This window comes from Labrus mixtus, chromosome 12 (genome assembly GCF_963584025.1).
Source record: "Labrus mixtus chromosome 12, fLabMix1.1, whole genome shotgun sequence".
In the NCBI taxonomy this organism is placed as follows: domain Eukaryota; kingdom Metazoa; phylum Chordata; class Actinopteri; order Labriformes; family Labridae; genus Labrus; species Labrus mixtus.
In genome coordinates this window covers 20,340,891-20,355,398 of record NC_083623.1, presented here as the reverse complement: position 1 = coordinate 20,355,398, position 14,508 = coordinate 20,340,891, and the positions used below count along the sequence as shown (strand labels likewise).

The window sequence follows — 14,508 nt, the reverse complement described above, 5'->3', positions numbered from 1 at the left end:
TCAATTAATGGGATTACTTCAGGTGTCAGGAGTGTTTAGGTAAACAAGAAAAGTGTTCTGAACCACTGCTGCACATAATGAATCATGATTATTTAATGAGAAATACCTTACCTCATACAGACTGAAGAAGCAAAGCTTGGTTCAAAGTAGGAAAAGCTGTTCTTTATTGTCCTAAGTCCGACTCAGACACAAACCAAAGCTGCGTGCAGGATACAGAAAAGAGAAGCCTGGCTAAGGCACATATGGATAATAAAACTCTCAAAGGACTCTAACTGGAAAGATCAGATATGTACAAATATACGTAAGACTGTCCAGTGTTAGACATGGTTGATAACAGGCTTGTTGTTCTAAAGTTCATGTACAGATTCACAAAAAAAAATTATTTCCTTTTTATAACAAGACGACTACATGTCCGATCGTCTCGTGTTACTGCACTTTGATTTCTCAGCAAAACAGTAGGAATGTGGAGAAAAGGATAGCAGGGAGAGAGACACTTATATGAACGAGTGTTTATGAAAATCAATCAAAGAGAAAAACAAACACAATCAGGCCAACTGAATATAGAAAGACTCCATCTTTGAACTCCTAAAGGTTAAGTAAAATTGTACATGGCATCCCCTTACACTGAGTGAAAGAGTGTGTGTGACTAAACAACACAAATAAAAAGTTCAGGGTTCAAACATTTCCGGGTACATTTCCAGAATAACAAACAGCCGACAGTCTTTGTTACAAGTTCCTGGAACTGGGCACAATAGTACCATCCTGTACATGTTTGAACTATCCATTCAAAACTGTTACGTTTTCTCAACGGGTCAGGTTCTACTGATAACACCACACTGGAGGTTATGAGAACCTGACCTGGTGAGACCCGTCCAGACCTCACTTTGACTTTCAGAACGATTTGTTGTGAAGCCTTCATGAAGAACCTCGACAACATAAGTCAGCCTGGAGCTGATCAGGCTCTCCTTCTGTTCAGTTCCTGCTTGTTCTTTCTTTACAGCTGCAGAGACTCAGTTCATACTCCGTTGTCACATTCTCATCTCATCCAACCGCCACGGTTCAGGGGCATGCCAGGTGGAGGGGGCAGCGGCACCTGTGGCTGTCCTGGAGGCCCAGGAGGTGGAGGAGGGTACCCGGTAGGTGGGAGACCGATACCTGGAGGAGGCACATGGCCCGGCGGCATGCGCGGAGGTGGTGGAGGATAGTTGTTGTAGCCTGGTGGGGGATACGTGGGTGGCAAGTTGGGCGGTGGATACGAGGATGGAGGCGGTGGAGGGCCCGGAGGTGGTGCTGCAGGCGGTGGGTAGACGTGGGGGTGGTATGGTGGTATAGGGGGAGCATAGTTAGGAGGCATGGGGGCGTAGGAGGGACCCTCTGTCTTCATCATGGACTGCAGGCTCTGGAAGCCTTCTCCAGACATGTAGGAGCTGGTGGTGGACATGATGTAGTTGGAGGGCGGAGGAGGAGGAGGGCGATGGGGGAGTGGAGGGGGCTGATGAGGAGGTGGGGCGTGCGGGGGTGGAGGAGCTGTTTCACTTCCTGGTTCGGCCTCTGTGGGAGGGGCTGGAGCTGCAGGTTTGCGATCTGGTGAGCGACAGGAAAAAGAGAAAACAAAAAGGTTACAAATTTCGATCATCTCTCGTAAAAACCTGAGACCCCCTCAGACGACTCTGATCTGGAATAACCTCTCCATTCTCAGACTGTGAGCGCACAGTCAGAGCAGGACTGCCAGGCTTCAGCCACACAGGAGGTCTCATTATCAGGCTCAGGCTCTAATCAGATTGGTCTGGGAGAGGTTAGGAGTGTGTGTGTGTGTTAGGAAACATTGTGTCCAGACGAGTTGCTAGTTATGTAAGAAGACTAAAGACTTAATATTGCTTTCTAAGCTGGAGTCCCAGGCTGGGGGGGGGGGGGGGGGGCTGGCAGAGTTTTAATGGGCATTTTGGTGGCACACACAAACAAAGTACAATGCTCTAACCGTAACACTAAATAACTCAAACTGTATTGATTATAGACTAGAGGAGGAAGGAAGGTGGCGGTCACTTTTACCTGGTGGAGGCTGTGATGTGGGCAGGGGGGGCATGGGGCTCTCCAGTCTGGGAATCTTTGATCCAACTTGTTCTGTAAATATAACATAAAAGACAATAAGAGTTTTAAAAACAGTGGATGCATTCAGGGACTTTGATAAATAAAGACTTGAATTTAAAATCCTAAAACTTAAAATACTTATCACCTACAAAAATAAATGTAATACATTCAAAGACGTTGTCTAAATGTTGTCTTAATGTCCCATTCATTAGCAGACTTTACTCTCAGGAATAGATTTTTAATGGCAAGATCTTACCTGGAGCCTTTGGTTCATCTTTAGGGGATGTCTGAGAAAGGAAAAAGAGAACTCTAGTTAAACAAATGAACAAATCATCTGGTGAATATTTTTAATAAACTAATCGGGGAATTGAAACGGATTGGAACATTTTTTCCACTGGCCATTGTTTTGTGCCAAATAGAATATTACTCACATGTGAGCGTTTGAGCTGGCGTGCAGGGCTGCCTCCCTGAGGGGAAGTCTTCTTTGGTGGTGGGGGAGGAGGGTTGGCGGCTGGCGGCTGTCCCAGTGGGACCGGGGGAGCGGGGAGAGGAGGAACAGAGGCCCGCTCCTTCTCCTGGATCTGCTGAGGGATGGGCTTGTTCCCCTGGGAGTACAGGTCCAGGATCTGGTGGCAAATGTCTGGAAGACAAGGACATGTTTGACATTGAGACAAGTCAGGAAACAAGATGAGGGGGGCGGGAGAGAGACAGGAAGAAGTGATACAGCTTTATGATGAATACCTTCAAGCAGCTCCACTGGGACGTCCTGGACAAACTGCTCCCACCAGCGGCGAGACGATTGTTTGGCCGTCCACTCCTGGATGTCAAATTTACAAAGACGGCCAGCCAGGTACATGACAGCTACAGCGATAATCTCTGGCTCCCACTGCAGAGACAGCATGGTGCACAGGCTGCAGGGACACAGGAAATATACACACAGCCTTTTCTCAATTATTTAAAATATAAGGAATCTATTCTCTAATTTTTATCCTTCATCAATATTATCATGAAATGAATTGTTCAAATAAGTTTGTGTTATTTTCTGGTTAGAGACCAACAGGAATGTGGGGAGCAATATGCAGAATATATGGATCTGCAACTAAAGGTACAGACTTCAGTGTCAGGAAAGCAAAGAAATACTAAATAAATAAATGCTTTCAAGATTGATAATCAGAATCAGGTTTTTTTGCCAAGTACATTTACACATACAAGGAATTTGACTTGGTGTATTGGTGCTAAACAATTAACAAGGAAATAACGCAGAACTAGCAACAACTTAAATAATACAGTAGAAGAAACTATGAAAATATATAAAATAAGCCAGTTAAGTCATATTTTAATACTAAGAGTTTGATTACGAATTGCTCACCTGTCATTGACAAAGGTCCATGCCATCTGCAGCACCTTGCACACTTTATTCTTCTCACCTTTAACAGGAAGAAAAAGATCCATAAGCTTTCCAGATTCCTTAAACTATGAAGTATTTAAACCCCGTGTGCGGCTCTTATCCCATCTCACCTTTCAGCTGCTTGACGTAGCGCAGCAGGAACATGTAAGGGTGCTCCACCTGCAGGTCAAATTTGATCGTCTGCAGCAAAATTCTCTCCAGCACCATGACCTCTTCCTGTAGGAATAGATAAAGATGGCTCGATTATCCCTGATGGTGAGATACAAGATTCTGTTCATTTGTCCTTTTCCTTATGTATCTGCACACATTAAAAAGACTAAATGGTTTTCTCCCAGCCCCGAGCAGTGTGACAGAAAGAAAAGTAAAAAAGAATTGAAATCAAAAAGAGCAGACAAGAAATAAAACACGATGCAGCATACAGTTGGCACCACAGCCATTCAATGAGTGTCTAAAGTGATTTAAAGTGCAAGTGCAGCTTGTGTGCCTCTGATACTGATTAGTGTGACAGTGGAGGGGGACACAGTTTGTGAATGACCCTGACAGCCTGTGGAAAACAACTGTTGAGCATTGTCAAGGCGAGGCAGAGGGGACACTAGGTAAGACAACAACTTTCCACCTCGCAGAGTGTTTTCCATCTCTCTCGCACTTTAAAAGTGAAGATGTGAGAGCACTGACATCACGTCTATGATGCAAACACTAAACTCTAAAAGTTAACAACTGCCGGCATCCTGTAATCATTTAATAAAACATTGTCTTAAAACAAACAGAATGTAAAAATATACATTTAATTTTTTTGATATCTTGCTATTATATCATCTTTCCAATTTGATCCAACTACCCAAAGAGAAGATAATAAACACACATTAAGTCGATCTTAATCAAAGTATTTTTTTCTTAGTTGGATGAGAAAATAAGCGTGTGCTACTTGTCCTTTTTTCTGAACAAATTGTATCCTTCCATCACATTGAAAGTTAGATGGAGACACGTCTACACAATAGTGTGAGCTTGGTTACTTTGCACTCAGTAAATGAAAAGTGAAAGTTGTCAGTCAGGAAGTGAAAGCCTGATGTTTGTTCAAGCAGTTCAACAACAATTAACACTGCTAAACATATTCCATCATGTTTTTTTTCTAACTATCTCTGCATGAGATCCCAGGGCTCTGTAAAGCAGGTTTATTAAATATTGGGTTTTCTTATCATTTACCTTACAATCACCACTTCACACAGAGGAACTGTCTAAACACAGAGGAAAAATAAAAGACACCGCACCTTCGGATCGTCTCCAAACTGGGCAAACTGCACGTCATTTAATAAGCTGCGAGCGGTTTTGATGATGTCTTTACACTTCTTTGGGGTTTCTTCCACTTTCCCCGCCAGGAACAGGCAGCAAGCACCCGTCACCTGTAAGACACAAATCCAACCATCAGCCCCACACGACTAATGCATTCCAAGGAACAGGAAAACGCGAGGATATCCGTCCACTGAACTTACATATCTGGGGAACTGCTTGAAAGAGTGGAACATGTAGAAACGGTGGAAATATATGATGCCAGTTGCGAGTGTGTCATAGTGTCTGATGACAGTCAAGGAAATCCTGATAACTGTTTACACTTATTTACTAACTTAATTCTGAAGATATCAGCAGCTATGGAAAATAAAATTACTATATCATCTATGACCATTACATGCAGTAACCTACTGTTGGTCTTATTCACATGTACATGGATAAAACAGAGTGGTACTATAGTGGGGTGTTCTTCTCTCTATAAATTTTTCATTAGGATAAAATGAAAATGTAATGATTTGTTTACTGATGCTAAACCCAGTATTCAGATATATCAATCTATTAAGGATACAGGCCAAGTCTGGTCCCCACATCGAAAATGAAGCGCGCTCCTTCTCTCCGATACCGAGCCTCTGTGCCAGGATCCAGGCCCTCTGACTGAGAGGGCGTGTGGGCCAAATCCTTCTTGTCCCAGTACCAGCACGGCTTGATGTGGTCCAGCATCCCTTGGTTGGTCATTGAGTAATTCTCCTTGGAGTCCTTCATTGGCTGAGGAGAGGCGACAGAGGATGGACCTGCTGTGCTGGGCTGTTTAGATACAAAGCAACAACAACTCAAATTAAAGTTATTCTCAATTACTGTTAAATATAATAGCAGCATCATAGCCTGATGCAGTGGTTACCTGATGCAGTGGTTTATTCAGCCAACTGTCAGATAGTCTGACTCTGTAGTTCACATTTGGTCGTTTCAAATAAAAGCTTGAGGTGATGTGATGTCAAATTCAGTTCTCTTGCTTAAGTCTGAGACTCAAAGGGGAGAGTTCAAATAAAGGGCAACTGGTGACAACTCAGAAAACTTGAGCCACACGTAATATCTTAACGTAGAATTTCAGATCTATACAGACACAATCAACCTCAGCAACTACCATAATGTCAAACCATGGTTGAGAGATGGGTCACAGTTTGCCCAACAATATTTTCCCCATGTCAGGTTTCTGACGAGGACACAAAATAACAGAAGAGGGTGTACTTGTTTTACGCAGAACATTAATATCAGCCTTACATATATTATCATTACTATCAATGTTAAAGAGAATCTGAGAGCAGATCGTTTCTATGACGATCATAATCAGTCCTCCCCGTTTCATGATTATGACAGGGGCTAATGTTGATATCAGACTGATCAGTATATTATCATACTTAGCTTTTTCTGCTAATACCACACATACCTTTACCATTATTACTGGCATCGTTGCTAAATCTATTTTATTCATCGTTGCTCATTCGCCCTCTATCCCCTCCCACTACAGTTTCAGCAGATGTTCATCATGAATCTGGTTTTCTGACTCTTAAAGGAAGTTGAAACTGAAACTTAAGGACTTGGTCGACTTTAAAACCATTCAAATCATGTACAAAGTTAAAAATGATCAGATACCGAACAGTATCCAAAGGTTTTGTCAGCAGAGGGACAGTAAACACAAAATCTCAGAAGAATATTTATGTTAAAAAAAAAACCAGCAGTAAGGACCAACATGAAACTACATTGTATTACAATGAAGGGTGTTCATTTATGGAACAGCTGCAGTGATGAAATGAAAACATGTAAAACATTAACACAGTTTAAACACATTTTCAAGAATAACACATTTAACAAATATAAAATTGAACAGTCAATGGGAAAATTTGAATCACTATCAGTTGTAAGGTCTGTACCGTCTACCAATTAATGTGTGTAATACATTATATCTGTTGCTTTTGTTACTTCATTATCTGTATTATTATTTTTTAAAGCTTAGTCTGGGATTCATTTATTAAGCTAAAAAGATAAAAGGGTAGGACTGGATAAGTTATTTAACTTCATCCTACACCCTTTTTGAACATGGACTGGTTAAGGAAAAATAATCGAGTCACTACAGAAAGTATGCTTTGATTGCTGTTTGCTTTGTTTGTAATGTTTATTTTAATTTTATTTTTAAAACATGTTCGAAATAAAAAAAAATAAATGAATGAAAAGTTGTTCTTTTGCAGCTGTAACTTTATAACACCTTGCTGTGCTAATGATGGATTAATACTGGGTCTTTGTAAAACACTATAACAAAGATTACGTCATGTGTCTTGAGACTAGATGACATGTGTTATATAAATAAAGTTTGATTGATTGAACGTACAGACACAGCCCACCCTGTCACTTACATAAAGTACAGCCCCTGCTAAAGCGTGCTCTCACTACATGACATTATGGACATTAAATATGGGGCATGGTTAAAACACAAGTATGGATGTATAAAAAACGAGGAAGGTTTGAGGGACATGAAGAAACATATTTAATAATATGAAGTCAAGCGAGTGTTAATAAGCTCTTAAAGTTGCCGCCATGAAGCTAACGTTGCCAAATAACCGCAAACGCGAGGATATTATTGTGTTGTATAACCCTGAGGTAAGATAGATGTAACCACTCTGACTGAATGTGTTTCTATGTTTCAGCCCAGGTGGTCAGAGTTACCGAGCAGACAGGTGACCCTCTGTTAGCAGCTTTGGTTAGCTCGACTCGAGGTCTGACGTAGTCCAAACTCACACCTATCATCTATCCGTCTGTCTGTAATGAAACACAACTCTTACCTTTAACATGAAGCCGATACAATAAATACACCAACACGGACAGTCACGGTCTTAATCCGCAGATATTCACCATGAGTTGGCTAAAAAGTGATAACCAACAATCTCCATTGTAACAAGGGCACCGCCATTTTGGAGTACGTCACAGAGACTGTTGACGCAGACGTCATTACGCTAGCCTTTGACGCACGTGTGCTGTGGTTTCATGTTAGTTATAACTTTTCTCGCTTTGATTAATTTGTTCCAAGCTTAAAAGTTATTCTCATGCTACAGTAAAATGTCACAAAAACAGCCACTGACATATTTTCTTAAATTTTTGCTGTAACATGTTATTTCAGATTATATCCACTAGAGGGAGACAAAGAATAACACATGGACTCACAGGGTTACTGTACACATTTTTACATCCAATGTTGTTGACCAGATGACTCACTAGAAATATGATCTCTCCTGAAAACGTTATTCTTTTCTGATAATTGCTTTAAAGTGCAGATCAGATGAAAGCAATCTAAAAAATATATTTTTATTCACATGATGAATGATGCACTTTATAATGGGTTTTGAAGCCTACCTGTTTCTGTTTAAAAAGACTGCTGTTCTGCACACAGACTGCAGGCCTGTATTTTACCCAAATGGTTGCAGCACTGAGGCCAGTGCATATATATTTATTCCCCCTTCATAAATAGAAAAAGATAATTATTGCCATCCCCTTAATACAATTTTGGATGGTAATTTGTGAGGGGTGCAAATTTTTTTAAACAAAAATAATTATTTAAAATACCAGAGGCAGCAGGCAAACAAACACAAAAGGCAGATAGCTGGATTATCTCTGATTGTTAGATCACTACACACCAAGCAGAGGGAACACAGCACTCGTTCACTTGGTAGGGTATCAACTTTCCACCTTGCAGAATGTTTTTCATCCCTCCCACACTTCAAACGTGAAGAATTAAGAGCGCCGACATCACGCCTATGATATCAACTGTTAACTCTAAAAGTGAATCACTGCATTCAGTAGTAAGCAAACACAAAAGGCAAAACGCCCCAAAGATAACTGGATTGGGAGATGTTTTATTTCATCTGGTGAAAAATGATTTGAGAACCGATGTTATGTGATGTGTTTGTTAATGGGTGAAGATATTAATACAAGAAATGGAATCAGTCATAAAATCTGTTTGTTTGTTCTTTAATTAACAAACCAGGCCTCTTGTTTAATATAAGAGCTACATGTATTTTCATTTGTCTCCATTAAAAAAACAATAATAATAATAATAACAGTAAGATGCAGGCTATAAAAAAAAAAAAAAGAAAACCTGCTGGAGTTACACAACAAGGTTACAATGCTGAGCAGCTGAATCTGATATTTAAAAAAGGAAATGATCACTAGATAAAGCTAAACAATTTCTTTTCTCACTGAGTCATCTAAATAAATTTGAACACCTCATCCTCATCACCTTTGTCTGCATTATATGTTACAGCGTATAAGAGCAGCCTACATCTGAGTAACATGGTGTGCCCTCTTAGTTCCCCTGCCAGCATCACTCCTGACAAAAGCCAGCATTGAATCATTTACCGCGTCCAAATTAAAATTTGGAATCTGCATGCATTATATATTCACCCGTGCTCGGACAAATCCTCTTAACTGCTGGAGAAATTGTCAGGATGTGTCCTGTAGAAAAGTAAGAGCCTTGTCTCGTTGTATTGCCCGTAGCAAGGGAGCATCTCAATCTGTCACTCAAGTCCACACACACACACACACACACACACACACACGCACACAGTCATACACACACACTACAGTAAATCAGCTTATGAATAATATATACTTGTACTTTCTTTATTAATATTAAACATTGCATAATGAAGCACCGACTATAAGCAAATCCCAGAGCAATATTCATATTACCATGAGCTGTCCTGGAGTGGACCTCTCATTGTTTGTGTCAGTTCTTTTGTGGTTAAACACATCAAAACGCCAGTCTTGGCGGACTTTTACACTTAACCTCCAGTGCACAAAAAACATACTCTTATTTTATTTCATTTATATGCAGAATATTGGTCTATTTTAAGATACAATTGTTCTATTCTTCAGAGATGGGAGGGACATAAAGAATAGAAGATAAAAGGATGTGACAAAGGTTGTGACCCAGAATCAAAGCCTGTTAAGTTCCTTGTGCTTTTGTCTGCTGATGTGCATCATCGTCTCATGACTTCACATAAATTATAAGAGTTCAGAAGCTACTAAACTCCTGGGTCATTTTTTGGGAGGAAAGTTACAACATGGACAAAACTTTCATCTCAGCATGTCCTCGTCTCTTGTGTGGGCATTGCCCTGCGGTGCGTTCAGGGGATCTCCAGAGCGACGCTGGCACTTTACCACGCATGCTTGTCTCCTTAGAGGCAACACTTTGGACTTAAAACCTTTCCTGTGTCCACAAGCACGGTGTTTGTGGTATACTGGCCTTGTGCAACCCAGCTTAAACTGCCTTTGCCCGCAGCCTGCAGATACAAGCTATAATGGAGACATTGATGTATTATTGAGAAACCCATGGGTGAGGATCAAGGAGCTGCTTGCAGGCAGCAGGGAGCGCAATGTGTGTGTGTGTGTGTGTGTGTGTGTGTGTGTGTGTGTGTGTGTGTGTGTGTGTGTGTGTGTGTTTGAACTCAGGATAATGTTTTCCTTCACCATCCGACGTGTCCGCGACTTGCTGTTGCTCTCTTGGCCCCCTTTTGCAGAAAAAAAAGAAGACATTTCATTTAATATCACATAGCGAATTTATGCTCTCCAGTCAAAGCAATATGCTTGACAACATGCTGGCCATGTGTGTGTACAAGATAGCTGTTGTGTGTAGTGTTTCCATGTGGAGTCTGCTGAGGTTATGTCTACTTGAGCCAGAGCTGAGATGACATTTCATTTATATAAATAATTACTGTCCTGAAAGTCCCCTAGGCCTGCCCCGAAGCAATCAAACTTCTAATGCTCTTAAAATTGCCCAACATGTTTTATTAATGGCCGACTATAAAATGCATATAGCTGCACACTTCTCTGCTGATCCGCCAGGAAACAGTGTGGACTTTAAATGGCCGTATTAGGCTGTGTATTTTTATTCAACAATGTATTTCACTCAAATTATGGCACAGCGCAGGTTTGAATTGTATGCTAAGGTGAAAAAAGGAACTTAGTCGTGTTCTTATCTGAGCTATGGCTTGTACAAAGCACTTAACTGTGCACACACAAATGAATACAGTGAATTATGTGTCGAATGATTGCCCATTAGTGCCATTAATTGCCTCTGAGTGAACCTGATCCGCTCTTCAAGGACTCTCTTAGACTCTGAATTGTATAAATGGCAAATTAAGGAGGCTTCATTCTAAAAATAAGAGTAAAACAGTGTAAGTCTGCCTGTGTGTGTGTGTGTGTGTGTGTGTGTGTGTGTGTGTGTGTATAAGGTATCATCCTCTGAACAGTTTGTTATGTCTCCTGACTGTGCCAACAGAGGGTACTGTTGCCTCACAACATGTTTAAATGATCCAACAACAAAGATGCAGCATGCTGTTTTAACCATCTGATTTAATGTGAGTAAAAAGGTGTGTGTAATAAACCAATCAGGAGTGTTATCTGGTCATTTAAAAGTCCAGAATGTCACAATAACATTATAGGTTCTGTCCAAATTATAGCTGACCTTTAACCCTGATTGACAGATACGTTCTCTACAATCTGATAGGTGTGGGTGGTCCTGACGTTAAAGGTATTTAAAACGTGTTATTTCTGGTATTCTAAGAGGGGGAAAAAAGTTTCAACAATATGATTTAAAAATAAAAATGGGGGGGGGGCGTGGAATGGAAAAACAAGATACCAAAGGAAACAATGTTTTTTTAGGTGCTGTACAGACCAGCAAAGTGGTTAAAAGTGAGTGTAAGAAAAGGAATTTGGCTGCACGAGAATGTGACACATGTAAGCAACTGCTGATAAGTTATCGACACTTCAGTGTGTGGAGGAGCCTCGCGCAGAGCTCCGGGGAGCCTCCAGTGTCCGCGTGCTGACCGCTGGCTTCTTCCCCGTGCTTGTTGTGTCTGACGCGCAAACGTCACGGACGCACTTGAACTTGAATCCAATCCGACTTACGGAGGCAACCCCAACCACACACACCCACGCTCACACAAAACACTGGCAGCAGAGCATACACACACATGCACACACACACACACACACACACACACACACACACACACACACACACACACACACACACACACAGAGACACACATAAACGCGGGGTCCTCCCTAACAGAGCCTCTTTCATCGTGTGAGTCAACAAGAAGTAGCCTCGACATTGGAGGAAACTAGGAAACATTGGACCTCTGCTTGTTGGAAGAGAAGGAGGAGGAGGTGTCTTGTCTGCCCGCCTGCTCCCTCTCTCTCACCCCCTTTCTCTCTCTCTCTCTCGTTCTCGCTCTCTCAATCAGCGAGGCTACTGCCACTAGAGCCAAGAGTTGCCGTTCCGCGCACCGATGCCAAAACGCACAGGAGGAGTCAGTGCCAAAGGGTCATTTTAGCGCACCACTGCTGAAATGGAAGGACTGTAGGGAATCCTAGAATATACAGCAGCAGTTTGACCCCTGATGATATAATCATATCATTAGAATAAAGGAAGGGAGAGGAGTCAAATAAGAGCCAGAATCACCGGGGGAGCCACCGCGGTCGCTGCAGAGGTGGGCAGTCTAGGATTTTTATCCGCAAAAGGTCATTGCAAACAAAAAATACCTGAGCATTTATCAGCACATCGGCCACTACTGCACCCTAAAACTCAACTTTGGCTTCCTCAATCCAGGTGTTGATTCCTAAGCAGACGCTGCCTGCAGGACACTGTGGAGAGACTGCTCTTCCATCCTTATTGCGCGCCTGTCCGGCTCCTCACTCACCTTCCCACGCGCACGTCAAAGTTGCAGCTGAAGACTGTGAACAGCTGAGGAATTAGGAAAAAAGGAAAGTTGGTCTCTTGTGATTCAAAAGGGAACCGACACCACGGTCCAAGCCGACTCCAAGTGCCGTTCACCGGGCGATGCCAGAGTAAATGCCGGGGCAATGTCCCGCCGCAAGCAGGTGAACCCGCAGCACTTATCACTGACGCACAGGGAGACAATACAAGGTGAGTCTCTGCCTGCAACACTTTTTAATCGATTCCGTTGATCAATTTAACAAGTTATAGTTTATCATTACTATTCATTCTTATTTTCCGGGGGATATAATTTATTAGTTCAAGAATGATTCAAATCGTACTCGTGTTTTTAATCTTTAAAATTTGCCGGACAAGGAAGCCGATTACCGACAATAACTTTGATATGTAACAATAAATTTGCCAAGTGACAACACACGTGCACACGAAATTAAGAACGGTACTATACCATTTTTAAGAAGATTCCTATTTGAATTAATTTGAGTAACTCAGTGGGTTATTAATTCATGTTAAACACTTTTACAAATACACATCATTAGGCTACAATTTAGTTAGAATTTTAAATGCAAATTTGCAAGTTTACTTGACTTAACTTTAACAGATGATCTTTTACAACTATTTTAAGGACTTTTTTTGTGTGTGTGAGTGTTTGCATGTGCACGCACGAGCGTGTTGCGCGTGAGTGCAGAATCCAACATTTTATCATAACACAATTTTCCAACATATTGCAACATGTGGTATTGTGTTTATACTTTACGTGTTCTTTGTTAAGCATTTTACTGATGTATATTTACAGTGTTTTCTTATTTTCTGCACACTTAATTTAACGTTTATTTTGATTTAAATAATATTTCGCTTTTGATCTCAGTCTGTCAATCACACGCACATAAACACACTCATACACACACACACACACACACACACACACACACACACACACACACACACACACACACACACACAATCACACACACTAAGACAAACACACACAGAGTTTAAAATAAAATTTCCCTGGCACATAAAGGCCTATCTGAACTTCGTGGTAACATTTAGACACATGACAACACATGACAAAAATGAAATTGTGCGAAAAAAAACAACCGAGTTCAATTGCAGGAAAAGAAAAACAAACACACACCACACACAAACCACCATCAACCTAAACTTTATTCATACAATATTTTAACACAAATGCTCGTAACTTATTTTCAGATTTCCAGAGCTGCGACCAAAAATTGTGATGAAATTGCGCAGATTAAATCTGAGACAGGAATCTGTTTTTTCGTGGGCATATGATTAAAAATAATCCAATTTCAAATCAATTATATCAATCTAACCTTCATCTCCCAGCGCTCCCTGCTTTGCCTAAATCCAATTTCATAGGGGCCTAATCTGGGTAATTCATTGCAGAAGTTCATGATGTAATCTTTGGCCAATCTGGTTTGTGTTGAAAGGGCTCCGGCGCATTCCGTCCCACCCGACACGTTTGGCATTTAGACTTATCATTTATCCCATTCACTTTGTCTCTGCTTCATGGCCCTGGCTTTTCTTCTGTTGAGTTCAAATAATTACGGTAATTCCAGACGTAAAGAGCAATCTGAAATCTAAATGTTTGCTTCAAGAAGAGTTTTAGTTTTTCTAATTTTCCAGAGTTGCATCCTCAGCAGACTTTAGGCACATGACAAAGATCGATCCAGTTTGAATATTGATCTGACAGTTTATCCTCTGCTGGCACTGTCACTTCATTGAAGTGGAGACCGACTTCATCCCTCACAATTCATTTTTCAACCGTGCACACACAAAAAAATCCAACATAACTACAGTTTGACCTCGGGCATGTGTGCTCATTTTTAACGTTTAATAATTGCAACCTCAAGCATATTTTCATTTGTCTTCACGGCATTGGTAGAAATTTGGACTAAATGTTAAATATTTG

General features: G+C 41.1%; 2 protein-coding genes across 5 annotated transcripts in view; one reads left to right on the top strand and one right to left on the bottom strand.

The window, feature by feature from the left end:
• Positions 1 to 140: 140 nt before the first annotated feature.
• On the bottom strand, positions 141 to 7,756 carry ccnk (cyclin K). Of its 2 annotated transcripts, none has more exons than XM_061052507.1 (11): positions 7,618 to 7,756; positions 5,352 to 5,587; positions 4,987 to 5,068; positions 4,765 to 4,896; positions 3,607 to 3,712; positions 3,458 to 3,515; positions 2,830 to 2,999; positions 2,520 to 2,728; positions 2,345 to 2,375; positions 2,044 to 2,121; positions 141 to 1,584 (listed from the first exon to the last, which is right to left on the bottom strand). In XM_061052507.1, exons 1-11 carry the CDS (start codon positions 7,624 to 7,626, stop codon positions 1,037 to 1,039), a joined length of 1,659 nt encoding a protein of 552 aa, XP_060908490.1. In that variant the 5' UTR covers positions 7,627 to 7,756; the 3' UTR covers positions 141 to 1,036. The 2 variants fall into 2 exon arrangements, with proteins under 2 accessions (XP_060908490.1, XP_060908491.1); XM_061052508.1 differs by having other exon boundaries at positions 2,050 to 2,121.
• A 4,057-nt stretch (positions 7,757 to 11,813) lies between these two features.
• The window catches only part of bcl11bb (BCL11 transcription factor B b), a 30,068-nt gene continuing 27,373 nt past the window's right edge, over positions 11,814 to 14,508 (top strand). Inside the window, exons 1-2 of one of the 3 annotated variants that reach the window (XM_061052505.1) lie at positions 11,814 to 12,327; positions 12,447 to 12,764. In XM_061052505.1, the coding sequence (XP_060908488.1) occupies positions 12,701 to 12,764 (64 nt within the window). In that variant the 5' untranslated portion in view covers positions 11,814 to 12,327; positions 12,447 to 12,700. Of the gene's footprint in view, positions 12,765 to 14,508 lie in introns of all 3 variants that reach the window. The other 2 variants (XM_061052506.1, XM_061052504.1) reach the window with 2 other exon arrangements.